The sequence below is a fragment of the Gouania willdenowi genome, chromosome 21 (assembly GCF_900634775.1).
Source record: "Gouania willdenowi chromosome 21, fGouWil2.1, whole genome shotgun sequence".
In the NCBI taxonomy this organism is placed as follows: Eukaryota; Metazoa; Chordata; class Actinopteri; order Blenniiformes; family Gobiesocidae; genus Gouania; species Gouania willdenowi.
In genome coordinates, this window is record NC_041064.1 from 3,261,736 (window position 1) to 3,286,623 (window position 24,888).

The 24,888-nt window shown below is 37.5% G+C and overlaps 1 protein-coding gene across 4 annotated transcripts in view; it reads right to left on the reverse strand.

Moving 5' to 3' along the window:
• Window positions 1–24,888, reverse strand: part of adarb1b (adenosine deaminase RNA specific B1b) — a 146,980-nt gene that overhangs the window by 3,110 nt on the left and 118,982 nt on the right. For 3 of the 4 annotated variants that reach the window (XM_028436456.1, XM_028436455.1, XM_028436457.1), the window contains 7 exons: window positions 19,935–20,009; window positions 14,834–15,759; window positions 9,894–10,008; window positions 8,884–9,052; window positions 7,201–7,352; window positions 6,864–7,032; window positions 2,960–3,141 (listed from right to left, as the gene is read on the reverse strand). In XM_028436456.1, the coding sequence (XP_028292257.1) occupies window positions 2,960–3,141; window positions 6,864–7,032; window positions 7,201–7,352; window positions 8,884–9,052; window positions 9,894–10,008; window positions 14,834–15,759; window positions 19,935–19,962 (1,741 nt within the window). In that variant the 5' untranslated portion in view covers window positions 19,963–20,009. Of the gene's footprint in view, window positions 1–2,959; window positions 3,142–6,863; window positions 7,033–7,200; window positions 7,353–8,883; window positions 9,053–9,893; window positions 10,009–14,833; window positions 15,807–19,934; window positions 20,010–24,888 lie in introns of those variants that run through there. The other variant, XM_028436459.1, reaches the window with a different exon arrangement.

Consider the following 24,888-nt stretch of genomic DNA (forward strand, 5'->3'; position numbering starts at 1 on the left):
CAATTTATTTATAGAATATATATAATAAAATAAAAAATACAGTATATAATGAATAGCAATTTTCCATTTATTTAATGAAATTTTAAAGACAACAAGAAGACAAAACTGAGGGACAAAAACAACAAAAATTTATCTGAGATTTTAGATGCAGTTCGATAAAATCCGATATTTGTTTTCTGGCTGATATTGGACCGATATCTGATATCAATATCGGATCGGGACACCTCTACTCATTATAACTCACAACCTTTTCCTAAATGTCCAAAATCTAACAACGTAGATGTATACATAAGAAAATATTATCACATCAAAATATAAAATTAAGAAAATATAAGAAAAGCTGTCCCCTTTGATGATACCTCGAACAGAGTAAAAAAAACGGAACGAGGGCAATAACTCCAGAAAAAATAATTGCACGCTTCTCATTTTTAAACTCTATCAAGGTATTGATAACCTGAAGCCACACACCGAATTTGGTTATCGTATCTTAAACCGTTGCTGAGAAAAACAGTCCCTTTTAACTCAGACATAAGGATGGATGGAGCACAAACCTATAAATACTATATTGGGTTTTATTATCGTTATCAAGATATAAATCTACCTAATATCATGACATAAAATGTTCTCCATATTGCACAGCACTAGCTGAGAGTATTAAAAAGTGCTGATTACAGTTAAATATTAGTAGAGTTTCCACAGAGAAGGACGTGTGCGTGGACCTCCAGAGACTCTGAGGACATGGTCTCCTCAGGGACGTTTCAGGGCTTTGGCCTCGACTGTATCTCACACATAAATGGGAGATATATGGACGTCATAAATTCCAGTGTCTCGCTCTGTGTGTGTGTGTGTGTGTGTGTGTGTAGCTCCTTTGTTCCGTTTGGCAGCACTTGTGTCAGACGATGATTTAAAGGGGATGAAACCCTCCAGTGCTCTAACGCCACATCTCTTCTCCACTGGAAACTCTTTAAAGCGGAAAAGGTTAATAACCTCCCACTATTATCGCCTTCATTCACCATTTAGGGGGCGACCAGAGGGGGCGGAGCCTCTCGTATATTCAGGCTTTACCGTGTCACATAGTCACAAACTCCCAATGTAACAGAGCTCATCGCTGCTTTAGTGACTTCTAAATATTCTCATCATACGTTTAATCATAATGAAGGTCATCACAAACAGTCATTTGCTCTCAGTTGAAACCATTGGATATTAAATTATAGCTGCTGTGCAGCAATGGTCGGGGCCATGTTTAAACCTTAGGGGACCCCTCCCCTAAAATACAAACTATAGCAGCTAGAATGCCATAGGAAGACATTTGCCTTCATCCTACATTTCAAGATGACGCTGATGATGTCATTGTGTATTTGTGTGTAAAGCAATGTTAGATATGTCTTCAACAATCCGCTTCATAATTCACAAGCAGCTTTGTGCCTCCAATGTGAATCCATGCACCCTTCGTTCTTTGGTTATTTTGTTTCAAAACCAATCTAAAAAATAACAAATTATTAAATTAAAACCAGAAACAGGAAAACAGAAAAACCAAACAAGCAGCGTTTTTCTGTTTTAAAATGAAATCTGGTTCTGTTTGTGTGATATTTGGATAATTACGGGGAATCTATGGACGAGAGCTTCATGTTTTAATCTCACCACATACAACGACTTTTATTCTGCTGCGTTTGATAAAAATGATCATGTTGTCCACCTCATACTGATGACGTTTCGTTAAAAAGTTATTGATGCTAAAAGTCTGATTCTGTGAATATCTGCCAACTTTACCGAAAAGTGTTACGGTCCAAATAGTATCCAGATAAACTGCTGACTGGGCGGATTTTTGCTCCCGATTTGAACATAAAAAGAATCAACACATAAGTTACATTACTGGTGAATTGAAACGTTATTAATAATGGATGTTATGTAAAACATGCACATACGTATGTGGAACCAGAAGTGGTGTAATGAATCTAATGGTGCTCCTCCTTTCTTATGATCAACTTTCGTGTGTTGATGGCTGCTGTTAGTGGTATTTATAAAATAAACATGTTTTACTGCCCTCAGAAAAGCTGTAAATGGTTTTTGCAAAAGTGTCAAATGGTAGAAGTTCTATTGTTCCTCACACCAGCCTCACAGTCAATAATCAGTCACCAGATTATTTGGATACTATTTGGACTGTAACACCGTGAAACAAAACAAACACGAGGAAGCTTTACACGAGCTAAAACATCCACAGAATGAATGAAAACATGAGAGAAAACGGCTGAAATAAATCCTAAACAGTCCTATTGTGTGAGGAAATCTGGTCCAGGACCTGGGGAGGGAAACCAGTTGTCGTGGATTTCAGTTCTCGCTCTAATATCCCCGCAAATATCTCACAAACAGAACAGTAAAAACAAAAAACACAAAAATGGTTTTTTCATCTGGTTTTTCTGTATTTTTGTTTTGGTTTTAAGTCAGAAAAACAAAATAAACGAACTATTATTGTTCAGATTTCTATATTCAGTTTTATGTCGGTTCAGCAGTAGTGATCAAAAATGCCTCTGTCCTCTGTTCATAAAACGATCATATCTCAAAAAGTAAAATAGGTAAATTATAACTAGAATGTTCAGAAACGTCTGTAATTTTCTACATTTAGAAATATTTTGGATCAATATGTTTTGTGTGTTTATTTACAAAATAAATAAAACATTATCTACGAGTTTTACTGTTTAAAATAAAATAAAAATAAAACTCCAATTTCTGTAAGTTTGATATAGAATCACAAAGTGGGAAAAAAGAGCAAAAAAAAGCTAAATATAATAATAAAAATAAACTCCTGCAGTCGTGGTTTGAAATGTGAAGCCAAGTTTGAGGACAACAGAGCTGACATTTAACGACGTTCTGTGAGAAACTAAAGCACTAAAGCACACACTGATCAATCCACAGCTGTCAGAGCTTTTTTATTAAATGTCAGTCAATGTGTGTGTGTTACCGCTGAGCAGGGGCCTGTTGAGGGTGAACTGCTGAGGTAGGTCCTCTATGTCAGCGATACGTTGGTACATGGCTCTGGACAGATGGTCAGCGTGGTACAGGCTGCCCAGGATGATGCTGGAGAAGTAGATGGGTTCAGTGAAGTAACTCATCAGAGAACCCTGGATACCCACCACGTTCCACCTGCACAGAAAACACACACACACACACAGTGAGCTGTAAAGTTCCTAAATATTACATGAGTTGATCAATCTCAGCAATTACTCAGTTTGGTTTTATACTATTTTTGTGTTCTTGGGAGTTATTTTGTTTTGTTTTTCCTGTTATTTCTGTTTATTTTGGTAGTTGTGTATTTTTCTGTCACTTTGTATGTTTTTGGAGTTTTGTATACTGTTTTGTTATAATTTTGGGAATAATTTAGTGTATTTTTATTTTTGGAGTTATTTTGTATATTGTTCTGTTATTTTCTTTGTCGCTTGGTGCCTTTTTTGTTATCCTTTTGTGTTTTTTCTGCAATTTTGTATGTTTTTTGGAATTTTGTTTGTATAATTTGTAGTAATTTTGTGCATTTTCTATATTGTTCTGTTATTTTTGTTTGCTTTGGTAATCGTTTTGTGTTTTTTTCTGTTTGTTTTTTAAAAATAATTTTGGATTTTTTTTTTTGTATACCGGTATTTTTCCTGATATTTCTTTAATCACTTTGTGTATTTTTGTCATCCTATTGTGTGTTTTCTGTGATTTTGTCTGCTTTGTGGAGTCATTTTTGTGTATTTCCGTTGTCGTTTTTTTTTTTATATTCTTCTGTTATTTGTGTTTGTTTTGGAAGTCATTATTTGTGTTTTCTTCATTGATGTTTTATATATTTTTGTTCACTAAAAATCTGATAAATGAAGTGTAAAATATACATTCTAAGTGTAAACCTTTTAGTTTTGTGTGTTTGTCTCTAAAACTCATCCAATCCCACTGGAGTGAAGCTTGTCTGTTTTTTTCAAAGAACTGATGATTGGAAAAGTGATTAGAAAACAATAGAGCGTCGCCCACGGCGACCAACACACTCATCCATCCTATAAACCAAATCTATTGTCCTGTCAGCAGCACGTGCACGAGGCCACGTGCACGCCCACATTTCCAATTCCCATCTCATGAAACCAAACCTTGTATTTCCATATTTCCATTTTTCCTCAAACTGCCTCATTAGCCGCCGCTCGCTAGCACTCAGTGAGACACAGAGGCAGGAAACACAGCAGATACTGGAGTTCCAAAATAAAAGACATATACATTCATCATTTAGCTGCAATATGATCGTTGTTTAATGCAGGGGTTCTCAACCTTGGGCTCGCGAGACACTGGGAAAAGGTCGCCAGATGCCCTTAAGAAACTAATAATATTTAATAACAATTATTAATAACTAATTTTTCCCATTTTTCTGCAACTACACCAAACTCACCATATTTTAACCTATTTTCATCACTTTTTTTTCTATATTACTCCCATTTCTGACACTTCTACATAAAATTTCAATGTCTTTTCTGCACATTTTTCCACTTTCAAGCCGTTCTCAGCACTTATAAATCCTTTCCACCACTTTTCCACCTAATGTCACATATTTTGACCCATTTTTGTCCCTTTTAACCTCTTTTCACCATATTTCATGCATTTTTTTTGCCAGTTTAACCACATTCATGATTTGTCATGCCCATTATTTGCCAGTTTCAACAATTTTTTTACACTTTGAACCATTTTCATCACTTTTTTTGTCCGTTTTTGCCCACTCTAATTTGCAACTTTTAACCAATTTCTGTGGTTTTTAAAATCCCGTTTCACCACCTTATCTTTTAACTCATTTTATTTCTGATTAAAACAAGGATTTACATCTTTAAGATGACTATATACGATCTCCCAAATAATATTCTTTATTCATTTTGCACATTATGTAAGCACTCAGAGATGTAAAAAATAAAACATTTGGTTGTTTTTATTGATTCAGTCAGAAAGCACAGTACAATACATTTAAAGTGAAAAACATTTCTTCTTGTGTCAAATATTGTTCGAACATTAATTTAGATTAATTAATTACAAAGTCTCTTATTAATTAGATTTTTTTTTTAAATTCAGTCAAAACCACTATTAAAAATATAAATGAAAGAATGTCAAACATAAGCTTGGTTTAAAAAAAAAAAAGATGGTATGATTAAATATTATGATATTATGTTCATTTTACCATTTATATAAATCTAAATGAAATAAGAAGAAATATGAATATGTTTTGTTATTTTCTCTATTTGATAGTTTTGGTGTTGATGCTCTTTTTGTATTAACTCAATATTTATGCATGAGTTTAAAGTGAATGAATGAATAAAAGTGAAGGATCTACACCTCTGAAACATGCAGGACGGGGGCTCTCCAGGACCTCATCATTGAAAGGAACATCAAAACATGTTCACAGGCTCTGTTCTGTCCGTAGTTCACGTTCAGTTTCTCAGGTGTGAAATTACCAACGTGCGCAAAGAACAAAGAGGAGACGAGACTGTAACCACGGGCGACGCCGAGGGCCGATTGTTTTTATGGAAACAATATTATTGTGTGTGTGAAGCATGGAATGAAAGTCTGAGTTTGTAGCTGTGAGCGCTCATTTTGCACACATTCAGCACAATCTAAATAACACACACACACGTCCTCCGTCACATCCATCTTCAACAAGTCACTGATGCTAGATGATGAAGATGATGAAGATGAGGAGGACGGCTTCCTCTTGACGAGTTATGGAGAAGTTTTGCAGTGCATCATCAGAGACGTGACGTAGCCTTGAACGTGGACAGAGACTAAAGATGCAATGATGAGCCTGTGAAAACGGCCTCTGGGATGAAGGACCATTAATTCAGCTGTCCCTGACACTGCCTGCACAGAATCACCCACGACTAAAGACTCAGAGTTGGACGAAGCATCAGATTTACTGAGTGACTTCATTTCATCTACAAATAAGTAACAAGATCATCAATAAATTAATCTAATCCACAGAATAAAAACTATGATCACTGCTAAAGGCTTTGTTTGTTTGTTGTTGTTTTTGGACTCATTTTAATGACATTTACACTTTTCCATCATTTTGCGTATTTTTTCGTCGTCTTGTATATTTTGATGTCATTTCATGTTTTTTTTTTTTTTTTTGTCAAAACGCATACGTTTTGTTTTCAGAGTCATTTTGTATATGTTTGTTGACATATTTTGTGTTTCAAAAGTAAATTTGCATTTTAGTTGTCATATTGTGTTTTTTCATTTTGTGTATTTTTTTTATCATGAATGTTTTTATGTCATTTTGTATATTTTGCGATCATTTTGTCTGTTTTTTTGTTGTCAAAATGTGTGTTTGGGGAGTATTTTTAATGTCTTTTGTATATTTTTATATAATTATGTGCATGTCATATAGTGTGTTTTTAGTAGGGGTATCCTGATCCGATATCAGCCAGAAAACGAATATCGGATTTTATCGGACTGCATCTACAATCTCTGATATATATTATATTTATTCAATTGTAGAATACTGTAGATATTATGTTGAAGGTTAGCATTTATGTAACTAATTGGTTAATAATAAATGGGTCAGTTTTCCTCATCCCTACTGTTGCTGACTGTTTGAGTGACATCACTTAATCAAGCCTTTTCTAACATTCCACACTACAAAATAGGTCAAAAGTATCTATGCTTTGTGCTGTTATCGTATCAGATCAATATCAGTATCGGCCAATACTCAAGGCTGCAATATCGGGAGTGAAAAAGTTGTATCGGGACATCCCTAGTTTTTGGAGTCATTTTTTTGTGTATTTTTTTGCAGTTTTCTTTTATTTTGTGTGTTTTGGAGTCATGTGTCCTAGCGTTGACGAGCTGGTGCACTCACTAACACTGACCGTGCGATCTTGTCGCTGCAGGACATGGTGAGCAGACGTTCTCCCTGGAGAACTCCGTCCCAGGTCTGGATGGTGTTACTGGATCTGACTGGAATGGTTCCCTCACCAGACTCTATCTTAGTCCTGAGCTGGCCTCGTGCTTTCCTGTTGGGATGTCGGTCGCCCTGGTCTGAGCACAGGAGAAGAAGAAGATACTTTCCCATCATGCACCAGTTTAGCTTTTCACACACGGAACACAGAGCTGTACACGGCACAAAATCAGGCTGTACAACAACTGTCATCACGTTAAACAAACAGATGTGAACGAGTGTGTGTGTGTGTGTGTGTGTGTGTGTACCTTCCACTCCAGCCTCATGAGGAGAGAAGATCCTGGCGTCCCCACAGGGTGAGGTGCTGATGTAGAGATGGAACTGTACGTTGTCCTTTAACCTGAAACCTCCTTTGTCACACTGCACGAATATAGACTTCTGGTGCTCCTCTCTGCCGTTGCTATAACAACAAACAAACAAGAACATGTTTTCGGGCTCAATGATCGTGATCAATGTCTTTTGTATATTTTTCTACAATTTCTTATAATGCTGTAATTGTAGTTGTAATAGTGTGTTTCTGAAGTCATTTTGTGCGTTTCTATGTTATCTTATATCTAGCTATCATTGTGGGTATTTTTTGCTGTAATAATGTGAATTCTTTGAGTAATTTTCTCTGTTTTTTTAAATGTATTTTGTATATTTTTCTATAATTTCTTAGAATTCTGTAATTTTAGTTGTAATGGTGTGTGTTTCTGTCGCGTTTTGTGTATTTTGCTATAATTTTGTGTTGTTTTTTTAGTCAAAATGTGTTTTGTTTTTGGGGTCATTTTCATGGTTTTTATGTCTTTTGCGACTTTCCAAACACTTTCCTCATATTTTACTCTGACACAGAACTTTTGGATCTTATAAAAATGCTGCTTTTACTTCTCAAATATAAAACATTTAAGTAGTGAAATAGGTAGTAAGTGTTTTATCTATGTGTAAGTATCTTCATTGTTTGGTTTATAAACCATTCCCATGAATAAATAAGACATGTTTTAATAATGTAAGTCTAAGTATTTTACTTTATTCGATACAAGGATGTTACATCATTAAAAGCTTCGTCCTATGTGTGCGTTTACCAACAGGACGACATGATAATGAGTGAGATTAATTCTGTTTGTTTATTCCAACACAAAAACTAGGAGATGTCTGCAATTAGGCATGGGGAAAAAATAAAATAAAAATCCGTATCAGTTATCAGCCAAAAACGTTGTTAAATATCGGCCAAAAATCCAATACCGTGCATCCCTACTACACATGATAATATTAATGAGCCTGGAAGCAAATGCTTATCTTCCATTCAAACTCAGAATCTCTCGTTTTCCTCCTCCTTTCTCTAATATCGCAGCAGATTTATGAGAAATGGAATAAAAAATGATATTGATAATGTAGTGTTTGGATAAGATCTGCTGTTCAATGCGTGAACTGTTTCTCTGATATGTAAATACCTTTTAAAGCTTTTTGTTTGTTTGTATAGTTTTCTGCTTGTTCTGTCTGGATATAAAAAGTTACATCCCTGTTTTTTATTAAATGTGTGTGAAAGAAAAGAAAGAAGAGAAACCAAAAATGAAGACGGCGTTTTTCCATCAATGTTGTTATGTTTCTTTCTTTCAAACATTAGTTGATGTCAGAATGATAAAGAGTTCCTGAAATATATCTTTAATTTTACATGGCGTGTGAAATAACGTGTGTATGAAGTTATAATCTGAAGTCTGCTTTTACCCAAAATTAATCAAAATGAAAAGAAAATGGTGTAAGATTTGGGATAAAAATGCAGCCAATCACACGCTGTCCCATGATGCAACTTGATTCTATTAATTCAAACTGTTTGATGGCGACACAATGATTAGCACAGTGAGGTTCTGTTAGTCACTGAGTTTCATTCATTATTAACAACAATCAATAGAATGAAAGGAGTTATTAGATCAAACGTTCCATCTCACACTGACCTGAGGAAGAACTCCAGCTGCGTGTACAGGAACCTGATGAGGGAGCGCCGTGCGATGATCTCAGCGTGGCAGTCGTTGAGCGCCAGGCCGCGGTCGCTCATGTACTCACCGTTGATGCATTTGGTTCCCGTGGAAACGCAGATGACCTGCGCCTCCTTTACGTCCGTTCCTGTCAGAGTAGGACAGGAAGTGACATCATTGTAAGTGTGAGATGCTGTACACAGTTTGTTTGCATTTTAGTTGTCATATTGTGTTTTTGAATGAATTTAGTGTATTTTCCTGTGTCGTTTCCTACATTTTTCAATCAATTTTGTGCAGCTTTTCCGTCATTTTTTTTGGTAATGTGTTTATGTCTTTTGTATATTTTTCTATATTTTAAAAAATAATAATTCTGTAATTTTAGTTGTAACAGTGTGTGCTTTTGGAGTCATTTATGTGTTTCTATACGTTGTTTATTGGAGTCATTTTTGTGCATAACAGTTTTTAAATATTTTTCTATCATTTTGGTAGTTTTGTTGTAATAATGTGTGTTTATATTTATAACTTTATTTTATAACTTGCTATCATTTTGAGTGGTTTTCTTTCATATTGTGTGTTTAGGAGTCATGCTACAATCTCGTAATAAACGTTAATTCACACATTTGTCCAAGCAATATATGACAAAAAACAAAAACAAAACAAAAAACGGATTATTAATTTGTTTATTTTCATGCATGATGAAAGTTATTCTGCATATATTAATAATATATATTACTTAACATACATTTTTTATCCGATAACAACTTTAAGGTGTAAAGAAATGGTGAAGTGAACAATCAGGCTACATAATGTTTAAAAAATAATGAATTATCTTTATTTTTCAGCTGTGGAAATGTTTGGTTACTTTCTAGTAATACGATAAATAAATAATGTCAGATTCTCAGCGACAAATGAGTTGAACAAAAGCAGTAAAGTCGACACTAAGCATCGTTTGTGAGCAGAAAAGCCGCGGTATCGTGTTCCAGCTCTACCTGTTGTCATGACGACCCCCGCTAGGACTTTTCGTCGCGCGTGCGGTGAGGTGAAGTTGTCCGTCAGCTCGCTGAACTTATCCACCACCAGGCGAGACACGGCATCCGCCAGAACCTGGAGTCGCACAACAGATGCACGCACACACACACACGCACGCACACACACAGGAGCTGGTGTCAGACATGCTAGCTTACAAAGCGTGACTGATGTTATCCTCCCCTGGAGCACATTCTACCTGTCACAGCGCTCGCATCCCACTTCAAACACCAGCGTGCAAACAGCAACAAGTGAGAGGGAGACGACTCCCTGAGGAACGTCTACGCTACGCCTCACTGACTGACAGATAGAATGTACCAGTAATGTAAACACTGACAACCAAAGGAGGCAAACCTGAGACGCTAAGGGATGCTAACTGTTCACCCATGACTGAAATGAATTAAAACTACTGATGGACCAAAAATAAGACAATCCTGACTTTAAATACTAATCTCATACTTAAGTTGAATTACATTTTTATTTTTATTTTTGATGTTTCTTACCATTATTTAAAGTCCACAACAAAGTAAATTTGTGTTTAAATTCTGTTAAAAAGACTAATGTGTGTTTTGGAGAAATTTTGTGAGTCTATTGTATATTTTTCTATAGCTTTTGGAGTCATTATTAATGATGTTTTATGTATTTTTCAATTATTTTGTAATAATGTGCATTTTTTGAGTCATTTTGTGTGTTTTTATGTCTTCTGTATATTTTTCTGAGGAACGTCTAAACTATAATATACCTGCTGACACACGACTGCATCCAAAGGGAACAAGGAAAACCTGAGATGCTAAGCTAAAGCTAACGAGGTGTAAAAAGTACTGATATATCCTACTCAAGTATGAGTAAGTTATACATAAAATACTCAAGTACAAGTAAAAAGTAGCTCAATTAAATAGTACTCAAAGTAGTGCTGGGCAATATGGATAAAATGTTATATCAAGATATAAGTAGATTTATATCCTGATAATATATATCCTGATATAGCATTTCCTTAAAAGTCCTTCTAGAGCAGAAGGAGATAAATTAACACTTCCATTTGTGAAACAGGTTTGCAGCTATTCTGCTTTGAAGGGTCACATTGACTGTAGTGACACAGATGGTAACCAGACTAACTGATGATTCCGGTCACTCCGGGGACCCAATCTGGGTAAAAAAAAGCAGCGTTTCACCTCTGCACACCCTAGTATCCATTTAGTGCTTCTTTGTGGCTCTAAACTAAACACTTAACGCTCTGGATCTGACCAGTGGGCGTGGCTTCAGTAGCTGACGGTGGCTACACAAGGTGGACCTATTTCAATAAACATAGCATTACTGTGAATAGATTAGCCTGGTTAGCTTCATCATATTTATAGCTACAGTGTGGGACCAACAACACACACATTATATGAGCCATACAAACCATAGATGGTACGGTAGATGTTTTTATATCGCATTACGATACATATCACTATATTACACAGCATTAACTCAAAGTAAAAGTTACTAGTTACTTTCACTCCCCACGTTTATTTTTAGTAATGAATCCTGCTGAGGTTCAGTAAACATGTATAAACTTGCATAAGTCGGCTATGATATGATGCATTATGTTTAATCTGATTGGTTGGCTATGATGTGATGCATTACGTTTAATCTGATTGGTTGGCTATGATGTGATGCATTATGTTTAATCTGATTGGTTGGCTATGATGTAATGCATTATGTTTAATCTGATTGGTTGGCTATAATGTAATGCATTATGTTTAATCTGATTGGTCGGCTATGATGTGATGCATTATGTTTAATCTGATTCGTCGGCTATGATGTGATGCATTATGTTTAATCTGATTGGTCGGCTATGATGTGATGCATTATGTTTAATCTGATTGGTCGGCTACGATGTGATGCATTATGTTTAATCTGATTGGTTGGCTATGATGTGATGCATTATGTTTAATCTGATTGGTCGGCTATGATGTGATGCATTATGTTTAATCTGATTCGTCGGCTATGATGTGATGCATTATGTTTAATCTGATTGGTTGGCTATGATGTGATGCATTATGTTTAATCTGATTGGTCGGCTATGATGTGATGCATTATGTTTAATCTGATTGGTCGCTATGATGTGATGCATTAAGTTTAATCTGATTGGTTGGCTATGATGTGATGCATTTGATTGTTGTCTGGTCAATTAATATTTTGTAGTTTCACAATGTCTGTTTATCATTTTGAAACAGAAAATAACCATTCATTCAGTAACGGTTGGGTGTAGAAATGTAATGATTTACTTTACTTTTTTTGAAAATGTACTAAAGTAAAAGTAAAATGACTGATTTAGAAATATACTCAAAAAAATACAAATACCCCGCAAAAAAAGCAACTCAGTTTCAGTAACGTGAGTACTTGTAATCCATTACTTTCACCTCTGCTGTTCACCTGTGGCTGAAAAGGATTTAAACTGCTGATGGACCAAAAAGTTGAAATACTAATCTCATACTTAAGTTGAACTTAAATTTGATCATTTTTATCTTTCTTTCCATTATTTAAAGTTCACGACTATATACATTTGAGTTAAGTTCTGTTAAAAAGAGTGATGTGGCCCCAAATATTGTCTCGCCATCTGGGAAAGCGACGCAGGAATTAAACATGTCCACACAGAGATTTAATAGAGTAATTAGTCGGGGGTGATGTAGCTGAAATGAGAGAGAGAAGAAGGAACGAAGGATGGAGCAGCTTTGGGAGGGAAATATTGACAGTGTGTGAAACTGATTAGATTTGCTGCCCGTGTTATCTTCACACACAGGAAGTGTGTGTGTGTGTCAACGTTAGAGTCCAGAACTGCTCGCCTGACGGGACTGACACTTTAATGATTACTGTGTTAGAACAGATGGATTCAACGGGAATATGGAAAGCTTTAAGGCTAACATTAATAACATTTTTATGTATTTGTAACTAACTAAAGACATTTGTTGAAAAAACACCTTAAAAAATTAACAGATTGACGTTAGGGATGGGCGATATTTTCTGGTATTTATCACAACTTAGTGTAAACACAAATAAATAGCATAGTTAGCTTTAGTTGCGTTTCCAGTTCATAATCATTGCAACAGGTTCATCTCTGTCCCCGTGTTTGTGGAACTTTGGGTGGATCTGATGGAGGAACTTGAATCGGTTCCCTTTGTTGGATGGTTGTCTGGTGTTAACCAAGTAGCGGTTCATGATGTATCGCAGTACGGCAGCTTCAGGTAGCCGTGACGAACACCTCACACATACAGATGGCGGTGTGTGAGGGGGGCGATGACAGTGCACACCGTGGAAGCTCCGCGGCAGAGCTTCCGTAAACAATGTTCTGCTCCAGAGAATAATAAGTTGTTGACAACAAACGGGTAGTTTTGGCCTGTGGAACAAGGTTTTTTGGGGCATTCTTGGCTATTGAGGGACAAATGGCCGGTGGCCCTAGCTTATTTCCGACATGGGAATTTATTGATTATATCGTGGGATGACTTATTCTTACCGGTGAGCATATTTTTAACGATAAATCATAAACGATAAAATATCGCATATTCCTAACGGACGTAGACGTGTGTCAAGTTTTTGTAGCTTTCCTTCACGTTTTCTTTAAAGGGATCCTTCACAGTTTTTACAAGTTTGACCGAAAATATTTGAAATGTACTTAATAGGCGATCTATGCCTAAAAAATGCATTATTATGTGCAGACTGTTGAAGACACAAACCCTGAGGATAGAAGTCATTCTGGGTGGGATTCCTTCAACTGTCCATGATTTACTCGCTAACTTCAGCTACCAGAGCATGTCCGTGCACTGTTTAAGGGAGAGTGAAGGCCCCTAGGACAGGGGTTTTCAACCCTGGGGTCAGGACTGGGGTCGTGAGACACTGGGAGGAATTTGATCCCATTTTTGCTTATTTTAACCCCTTTTCTGCATTATGCAAATTTAAACCTATTTATCACTTTTTCTTGCCATATTTTTGCTCCGTTTAATACATTTTGCCACATTACTCCCTTTTCTGCCCTACAGAACTCACTCACACATGCTGTGGTTTGTTTAGGGGAAGGTCTGGGTTAGGACGCACTCAGATATTCATCTAACTGTGCTTTTCATGCTGTTCAGAGAAGAAGTGAAATCTTCGACCCCTAAATATTTTAATACAAAATACGCTATAAAATAAAAATCTATCATAGGCGATGAAATTTTCTCTATTGCCAAAATAAAAATCTCTACATATTTTGACTCTCGATATATTGCCCAGGCTAATTTGAAAACCACTGTTCTAGTGATTCAGAGGAGGAAATATCCACAAGAGATGTGTGTGACGGCGGATCGACATATTGACGTCTTTGAACGTGTATTACAAATGTAAATCCAGGTGGAGTTTGATAGAGACGACCGTTACATATTAAAGGACAACTACATGTACAGTATACTCAGAATCTGAAAGAGTTAAACGTGCTGTACGCTCAGTATTGGTATAGTGTCGGTGTTTTGAAAATTTTCACTTAATCAGGAATACCTAATAATTGAAAAACTTTGATGATCTAATAAAAAGAAGAGGTATCTTGATCTCAGTTTGCTCTAAGGATGATGAGTTGTCAAAGTACTTCTGGAACTTTAGGAAAGTCTCTCTGTCATCACGACTACTGTTGTGAACTTCAATGACAGTTTGAGAGCAGCCTGCGCTAACTAGGACAGCTCACTCCATGGTGTCACATTAGACAAACTTTTGGTTCTATATATTATTTGTACTAAAGCATCATCCACAATAAATAAAAGACCCTTGATGTTTTAGTTCATTTCCTAAGACAAAACAAAGGATTACTGCTAGAAGTCAGTATCTGAATTATTCTGCCTAACACATGGTAAAGTTCTTCCTTTGCTCGTTCTAGTAGGGAAGGATGTCTTACCTGTGGCAGGTGGAGCTGCAGTCCCTCTCTGGGGATGGGTTGCCGTGACGGGGTCTGGTCTAGCTGCATGTTGAACAGAGCAGACAGGGCGGCCTGCGCCGCTCGGGCTTTGGCCAGCTTTTTGTTGCGTCCTGAGCCTTCGAACGTCTGTGTGTCCACCGTTACTGACATCACAAAGTTCTTGGCGTGACTCTCTCCGCTCTCCGACACAAAGTCATACTTCAGGCCTGGCCTGAGTTCATTTAGGATCATGACTGGGTTTTTGCCACTGGAGGGCGAGCTGAATGGAGAGGGGGCGGGCAGAGGGGCTTGGACTAGGTTACTGCCGGGCGGCGTGGGCGATGGATACTCGCCTAGAGAATTTAAGGAGCTGCTACCATTGGAGCCGAGAAAGAAGGGTTCCTCAGTGGCGGCTGGCGTCTCAAATCCATTGAAAAGCATGTCCGGGAAGTCGGCTTGGTCAGAGGTAAAGTCTGTGTTCACCGTCAGAGTCCGGCCCATGGCCAGGTGGGCCTCTGATGCGTTGGGGAACTGGACAAAAGAACGCAGCGCTTTCTCAGCCGCGTTCAGCTTGGCCTTCTTCTTGGTCGGGCCCATGCCCTCAAACATCTGACCGTTGACCTCCACAGTCATGACAAACACTGGTGCGTGGACTGGTCCGGTCTGAGACAGCAGTTTGTACTGGAGACCTGGTTTAATCTCATTAAGCTGCATAAGGGCGTTCTTGGGAAGAACTGGCCCGGGGGTTTTCTTGCGCTTTTTAGCTCTGAACTTGGTGTGCGTGTGGCCATTGTTTCCCTCCTCGAGGGGGCGCTTTCGGCTGCCAACGCCACTTCCATTGGGGAGCTGCTCAGCCACTCCCATTCCGTCTTTGCAGGACACGTTGTCCAGGTTTCGGTTTTCCTTAACATCAGTGCTGCTCGAACCTGCGGTGCCCAGAAAGAGTAACTTACAACGCCTTCGTTGCAGGATCTTGTAAATGCAAAATTTATAGATTCCTTTATCACTCTTTGGAACTGAACCAATGATTTGTGTTCCTCTATCATGGCACGAGTAGCTGGCTTTAAATCATCTACTGTCATTCACAAATAGCAGAACACTCAAAATGTCCAGTGTCAGTAAAAAAGACAAACTTACCACTTTTTGGAAGTTTTTATAGTTTCTTTTCTAGAGTTGTTTGAAATTGTTCAAAAATAAATCCCAGGATGATCCAAAAACTAAATTTAAAGCTACATTAAAGGTGCTTAAAAACTACCAAAGTTTTTCTGTTGGGTTTCAAACCTAAATGTATGTCCACATATCTACACAAAGAGAATAGATACACAAAAACAGAGCTGCTCCTTTGCCCACTGTTGGTTCATTAACAGGCTGAATCACTGCAGAGAAATGTGGGACTGTGGGAACACATATCACTGAATCCAGTTAACAAAGCGGATGGAATATTGGCAAAAATTTTCATTTATAACATCCTTCAGCAAAGGCTTGATAGGTTACTCCTTGCGGTACTCGGGAGAAAGAGAGGCCGCAGTGTGCATGAGTGGGACTGTAGGTAGGTTTGGATTGAGGGAGTGCAGGGGGAAGTAGTGCAGGGGACAGAGTAGCTGAGGACCAGGCAAAACAGGAGAGTACATCAAAGAGGCAGAGGGGAGAGACTCCACCTACAGCAGGTCTTACAGGCTCGACCGGTGACACGGTGGACGGTAAAAATGCTCTTTACTCCTTTTAAATGAGCTGTTTTTGAATAAAATAGATTAAAAAAAAAAAAAAGATGAAAGCATCTCTAATGAGACCCTGCGCCTCTGAGATCCCCCCCCCAATTGATAGAGCTCGAGAGTAAACTTATTATTTAAGGTTGCAAAATGTACTGACATGCCGTCATCATCCACAGACTGAAAACAGACATGTCTCAAGGCAAGAGCAGAAGATTACTTCAGTGATCACCGACACACAAACCGCACACATGCACATTTTCTTGGTGTGTTTATGCATTTGATGAATTGGATTTAAAGGGATTGTCCACTGTTTTAACAAATCTGGCCTAAAACCTTTGAAATGTACTTATTATAATATCTGTGTCTAACAAAAATTATTATGCACCATATTCAATTATTTGCCTTTTAAAAAATGGGACTACTTTAGAGTTTTAGAGCCTGTGTTCCTCCATCTTGAAATGATGTCACACGGCCCCACTGCCTGTAAACATCCCATTGTTTTCTATTGGAGTGAAACATTCAGCCTGATTTTTAGATCATTTAACAACTTTTTCAGTCAAAATGACAACTTATGCTGCTTTTAGTTGCTCTAAATAATTTGGAAAAGTTAAAGATGTTGGAGTGAGACAAAGAGAATAAAAAAAAAACTTTCCATGATTTACTCGCTAACTTTAGCCACCAGAGCATGTCGGCACACTATTTAAGGGGGAGTAAAGGTCCCTTGCTTCGTCTACTACCAAACTGCAGAGTTGGAACTATCGCCCCCTGCGGTCACACATTTTTTTCAGGTCTGTTTTTATCTTCTTTTGGTAAACAAGAGCGTTACAACTGCATCTATAACTTTTCCTGATTATTTAGAGCACATGTGTCAAACTTAAGGCCTGGGGGTCAAATCCGGCCCTTCTGAGCATCCAATTTGGCCCGCAGGAGAAAGTAAAAATGACAGAGAAAAAAAAATCATTGTGTAAATTACCAAATAATTCAGTTGTAAATGGTTGTTGAAAGAACTGTACTCTTACCCAAAATCCAGCAGTTTTTCTCAAATAATTTCACAAAATCTCCCAGAATTAAATAAAAAAAAAAATTGGTCAAAGAAATCGGTCAATCTAAGGATATTTAAGTATCTGTCACTTATTGCTTAGATATTGTTGATGATTTCCATACTTTGTCTTATTTATAACTGGAAGTGCAAACTTGGGCACATTAAAATGGCAGAACACAGGCTCTAAACTGTAAAGTAGTCCCATTTTTTAGGAGAGAGAGAGAGAGAGAGAGAGAGAGAGAGAAAGAGAGAGAGAGAGAGAGAGAGAGAGAGAGAGAGAGAATCGGGCTTCCATTATAAACTATTATCAAAGTCTTTGTAAATCAGTCCTAAACTACACAAAAAACAAGCAGTTTCCAATAAATTATTACGTATTAAATACAAACACACAAAGAAAGTGACAAGTTGCAAAAATACACTGCGTGATGTTACACACAAAAGAATCTGAAGCTAAATCGCTCACTGCAAAAAACAAAAAAAATCTTTAGTTTGACCTCTAGAAAAGAAAGAGAAGAAGAAACAAGCCTTTAAGCAGCAAAGCATGCATTTGACTAAGGCAGGACATGCACTTACACTCCTCAGACATGCCAGCATATGTGTGTGTGTGTGTGTGTGTGTGTGTGTGTGTGTGTGTGTGTGTGTGTGATTAGCATTCACGCTACGTGGATCCCTAACCAGTCGTTTGGTTGGAGACAAAAAGCTGATTTTCAAAGCAAACCTTCAGCTGATGAGCATCTTGTTTGTTGGTCTTTTTTGTTTTTTTTAGGGGATGAATCATGTGATTTACTAAATCTCCAAAGCTACTAAGGGTTGTCACATGAAAGCTAATGGTTCTTTTAAGTTTATCCTCAGGTGTTGCCTTCGCCGGCTTTAGAAGAACAGGCTTGTGCGAGTGTATTTACGACACTTCAGAGGCTTTAAAAACAAACACAAAGGCTTTCTTTCTTTTTCTTTTTGACTTAACAAGTCCCTCCTCACTTCTTCACTGAAGCAGAAACCCCTGAATGTGACACGACGCTGGTTTCTACAGCGAGGTAAAGCACAGCTACGATGACAACCACCTTTGATTACCACTTCAAAACTGTTGGAAAGTTATTCAGGCGTGCCTCAGCTCTGAGCGCTTCCTGAGCCTCGCTAACCCAGTTCAAACCCAAACGTCTAATTAAAGTTCACTAAGTGACTTTCTTCACAGCGAATGGGAGTAGAGGGAATTAAAAATACACCTGAATCATCTGAGATGTAGTAATTAGATGTTCCCTAAAAAGTGCCGTGTGTCGGGGTTCAGGTGAGGATAAGTGACGGCTCCCACAGTTTGACGAATGGCTCGTCTTAATGAGATTAGAACTCACAACTTACCAGCAACCAACTAAAAGTGGACGTGGACGTATGGAGTTCTAAGTTAGGATAGAACAGACGTGGGAAACTGGCGGGCCGTGGGTCACATGAGGCCTTCAATCTCATTTGTGTAGCCCTCAACAAAAACGCACAGAATGACTCAACAAAAATGCACAAAATCAATCCAAAAATGTACAAAACGACAACAGAAATACACAAAATGACATTAAATACATGTGCAATGGCAAAAAACAAGCAAAACAACAAAATGAATACACAGAATGACAAATAAAGAGAACAACAAAAATACACAGAACAATAACACACAAAATGAAAATAAACAAAAAATGCACAAAACAACACAAATACACAAAATGACCAAATGATTACATGCAATCACAAAAAATATACAAAACGACTAAATAAATGCAGAGAATAACAGATAAATACAATGACAATAAAAATACTCAAAAAAACACACAAAATGACAGAAAAATACACACAATTATCCTAAAACACAAAAAATGAAAACAAAAATGCACTAAATTACAACAGAAAGACACATAAAAAATACAAAAAATAAAATGTCAACAAAAAAACTTGAGGAAAAAAAAAGCACAAAATGACAGAAAAACATACAAAATGACTCCAAAAACACACAAAACTATAACAACACACAAACTCTTTGTTGTTTCCTGTATTAATCCTCTGATACATCGTTATTCTAAAGCTGACATGAATGTTGATCATGTGACCCTCAGATCAGACCATCGTATTTTTGTGGCCCCGCTGTGATCGTCGTTGCCCATCCCGGGTGCATAGATTGTTGTGTGAGTGTGTGTGTGTGTTATTTGTGGTGCATGCGGCCATGGCTGGATACGATGCAATGTGTGTTTACATGGATCAGAGAAATAAAAAAAGGGTGCCAGAATGGGGGGTGCATACATGCAGAAGGAGCTCAGCTCATCCTAACTGGACTAAAGAAGAGAAGAAGAACCAGATCAACACTCACTCATGTTCTCCTCCTCATCCACATCCATGATGCTGGCTTTGTTTGGACCTGAGATGAGCCTCGTCCCCACAGCACCTGGAAAACAGAGGGAGAGACTGCATCAGCACACACACACACATTTAATATGTTTGGGCAGCGCAGCGATACATTTGGGGTGTGTGAGTAGCCCCTGATGTCAGTGATTCAGTCATTTACGGTGACTTTAATATCCATAACATTAGAACTCATTTCCACTGAAAAATATACAGCAGGTGACACACACACACACACACACACACACACACACACACACATCCAAACACACACACACCACTGACTTATCCTGAGATGTGGACTGAGATTAAAACTCTTAAATAATAAATAAATAATTGTAGTTTTTGCAATCACGTAGATTTCTGAACAGAAGCTTATTTCCCACTGACCCCAAAAGTCAGAAAAATTAGTTAAAAGTGCTGGAGATTATCTTATTTTTTTAATCACATAAATCCAAAGTGTAAACCTAAATAAATCACTCAAAAAAAAAGACGGTAAAGGTAGAAATTGCAGCTTGAAAGTCCGTTGTAATCTCTACTGTAAACACAGAAACAGAATAAAAAACAAACTGTTTTATTACACAATACCAGGAATTTGCATTGGTGCAAAAACAGAAACTGTATAATAATAATAAATATATAATTGTACAGTATATACACTAAAGTTTTGTGGACTCGCGTAGACCAATGGTTTTCAACCTTTTCAGCCCACAACTCCCAAAATAAAGGTGACAGAGACCGGGGACCCCCCTGTACTGATACACATTGTTATACAGAACGTTTATTATTATTTGTGCCATAGTATGTAGTCATATTAAAGATGTAAACCTTTGTTTTAATTAAAAATAAGGCCATTACAAATCGTGAATCTGTTTAAATTGGCAAAAATAATGTAAAATATAGTGAAAAGAGGTGAAAAATGACAATAATGGGTCAACATATGTGACATTAGGTGGAAAAGTGGTGGAAAGAGTTTAAAAGTGCTGAAAATATCTTGAGAGTGGAAAACATGTGCAGAAAAGTCATTGAAATGTGATGAGAAGTGTCAGAAATGGGAATAATGTAGCAAACATGCATTAAAAGGAGCAAAAATATGTCAAGAAAAAGTGATGAAAATATGTTTGTTTAGTTGCAGAAAAATTGCAAAAATAAGCAAAAATAGGCTCAAATTGTTCCAAAAAACATTCTTAGTTTCTTGAAGGCATCTTAAACTAAATAAAACTGGTTATAGAACATGTTATGGTCAACAGCGACACTTCAAGTTGTTTTTTGTGCATTTAAAAACGCTGAAACTTGTTAATTCTCAGCAGAAAAAACAACTCCAGTCCCAGTAGAGTGCACGGTCCAACTCTCCCATCAGCCTCCACACTAACTACATGAAAAGACATGAAGCAGTGGAAAGAGTGTGAAAGAGCAGAAGATGAAACAGACTAAGCAATAAGGACGTAAAAGTTAAAGCGGAGGATTGAATGATGGCGCTCAGACTCCAAACAGATTGTGCTGATCACACTCCCCCTCCCTCTATTCTCCTCCCATCGCTGCACCCATTCCTCAGCTCGACACTTTCTCAAACTTAACTAAATAGGCTAATTAATCTGGGCTAACGGTGGGTGACAGCAAATATGCTAGCACAATTATCACCCTATTAAAGATTCATATTCCGGCTCATAATTGAAAATGAAAATGTGGGATGGAGGGAGATGGGGGGGGGGGGGGGGAGGTTAAAAGACAGGCTCGTTTTTCACACGCACACACGGAGAACCTCTGTTTAACACACAAAATACATTTTTGACAGATGGACATGATGACATTGTGCCAGTACGTGCTAACACACTAATTAGCAGCTAGCTTAGCACGTCCGTCGGTTTTCCGGGTTAGTTCCATGACGGTAATTATTTCTGAAACCAAAGCAATCAGCAGAAATATCTCCATAACTGCTCCATTAAGTCCATTAAAGCCCAACTGTTCCCATTCAAACATGTTGTTTCCAAACTGAAAAATAATGGTTTCATTTGGTCTTTGAGTTGTTGCTTGATAGATTGTAGTCAATACCACACACGATGTGGCCCACAGTGTAATTCTGTGCAGCTCCAAAAAAACAAAATGCACAACATCAGTTAAAAAATCATGAAAAATAGACAAAAAGATAACAAAAATAATAAAGCAAGACTACGAATAAATAGACAAATAACAAAAAATATACAAATTGACACAAAAGGACCTAACAAAACAACACACAAAATGATAATAAAAATACACAAAATGACAACAAATATACACAAAAAAGTACACACAAGATCCTCAAAAACACATAAAATGAGAAAAAAATACAAAAAAAACAACAAGTCTAAACACACACAAAACCACATTAGTAATACACAAAATGACAATAAAATACATAAAATGACAACAGAAATACACAAACAACAAAAATACACAAAAACACACAAGACAAATACAAATAAAATACATAACAGGACCTCAAAAACACAAAATGAGACAAAAATACACAAAATGACTAAACACATACAAAACCACTTTGAAAACACACAAATTGAAAACAAAAACAGAAAACAACAACAGTGAATATGCACACAAGAACAAAAATGCACAAAATGTGAACTAAAGATACACAAACACACAAAATGACAAAAACAGAAGACAAGTTTGTCTGCTACCCAAATATTTCAGTATAAAAACATGGTTTCTGGTCAAGAAGTTGGAACATTTTTATATGCGTCTGATGGGAGAGGTTGTTTTGGTTGTAGAATAAATTAAATGTTAAAAAAGTTAATAAACGTATTTCATATAAACCAACCACACATAAAGTACGGTTGATCTCTTCATGTTTTTAACGCATTATTCAAGATGTTCAAATATCAAAGCTGGCAAAACTAATGTGAACATTTCAACGCATTAACACATTTGATGCTTGAATATTATATTATGGACATTACTTATGCATTCTGATTCTGATTCTGGAACATTGATAAATATTCTGATTGACTGGAAAGAGAACATGCATGAGACACAGAGTGTTCCAGGTCATTCTGAGAGTACGCAGAGGGAGGCAGAAAGATGAGAAAGAAGATGAAAAAGCTCAAATTCAATCTGGCACGGTGAGAGAGGCTGAGGGGAAATAAGGTGCTTTTGATTTGTCTCCCATCCTCACCCATCCTCACCCATCCTCGCTGTGACGGAGCGATAGAGCGTCTCCGCCGAGCGACGCCGGGCCCACGGACGCGGGGACGTGCGGTGGGCAGTGAAAAGGTAAAGGTGAGCGAGGAGAGAGAAATGAAAAATGCAATCCTATTCCCAATAAAAGAGAATGATTATCTGCTTTAAAACAGAGGGAGATGGAGCGCTGTGTCCTTGGCCGGCTGCACGCCGCACGCCGCCCGCCATCAGCGCCCTGAAAACAAACAGTCTCCGAAAGACGAAGGAGGTGGAGGGAGCTTTTTTTTTTTTTTTAAAGTAAAATACAAAACACAATGAAAAACCAATCACACAGGACTGAAAACACTTTAGGACCTAATAAACTGTAACTTAAAGCTATACATTACTAAGAAGTGTATTTTAGTTCTTTTATCAATGTATGCAGAGGCAATCATTTGGGGTTGAAATGGTTAAATTAGAGGTCACAGCAAAGTTTGAGATGAACGACCTGTGGAGACATTTCTTTTAGACTTTGAAAAGCTTCTTCTTTTGATATTGGTCGATAGTGAACGTGCCGTCATGGTTGAATGACGTAAAGGTAAAAACAGAAGGAGGGTCTCGTCCCATCAGACTGGGTGATATCGACAAAAAGTCATATTTGTCTCTAATAAATTCAACCAAAATAAAGATTCTGGGTCAAAATCACATTTATTAACAAACAGCTGCAGCGTTGTCAACATGTGAGCAACTTTGGAGCGTTTTTTCCTCTCATAGAGGACAGCTTTTGTTCTTCTTACACTTCTTCCCATGTAAATAGCTGTGTTTCCATTACAGGTTTTCTCAAAATAAAAGCAATATTCTAAAGTTTAGACAAAGTCTAATGTGTGTTTGAAGGTGTTTCCAGTGAAGCTTGTTTTGGGGGAGGAGCCTGGTAACTTTGGTGAAATCTCATCCCATGAGACTTCTCTGCAGGAAGACGGACGCTCCAAACCTCCTTAGAACACTCTGCATTCCTTTGTTGTTTCACGTCTAATGTGACACTAATCATTTTTAAGTCTAACGCTAAGAAAGGTCCGTGTCTCCTCTTCTGTCCACATGTAGCGCGCCACGTTTACTCAGAGAGAAGTGGTCATATGACCAGGTACATCACGTGTAATTGTGTTTCCATTGAGTTTTTGTGATACATTTCAATATCGAAACGTCTGAAATTCTTCCTCGTGGAAGCGTAAAAACATATTAGCAATATTTGAGTGTTTTTTCAAAATTCAGGGGTTTCAGCTTTTTTTGACATATTTAAATTTTGTGCATTTCCGAGGGTAATGGAAACACAGCTAATGTGATATGAATGAATCCCTCAGGTACAGGCTAAGCTACTCACCCATTCATCAGCAGTGATGGACAGCAACAAAGTGAATTCATTTAAAGTCTGTGCAAAGCAGAAATAAATGTGTGTTATGAGTTTGTCATACCACAGAAACATGTCATTGACCACTGAGCCAAATTTGAAAGATGAAAGTATATAAAAATAGGTTTCAAAATCATGGAAAAACAAGCACTTCTCTCTGCTCTGAGATGCTGGGGGTGTGTCAGTTAAGAGGCGCTGGAAACACGCCCCACGCATAGGAAGGGCACCACCTCTGTGTACTGTCTATGGGAGAGAGCAGTGTGAAAATGGCTCCAACGTCAATAGTTCTTCCAAAAGTGCTCGGATTGGGCCAAACGAGGTGTCAGAAAGGTCTGCTCTGCCCGAGTCCGAATACGTGCAT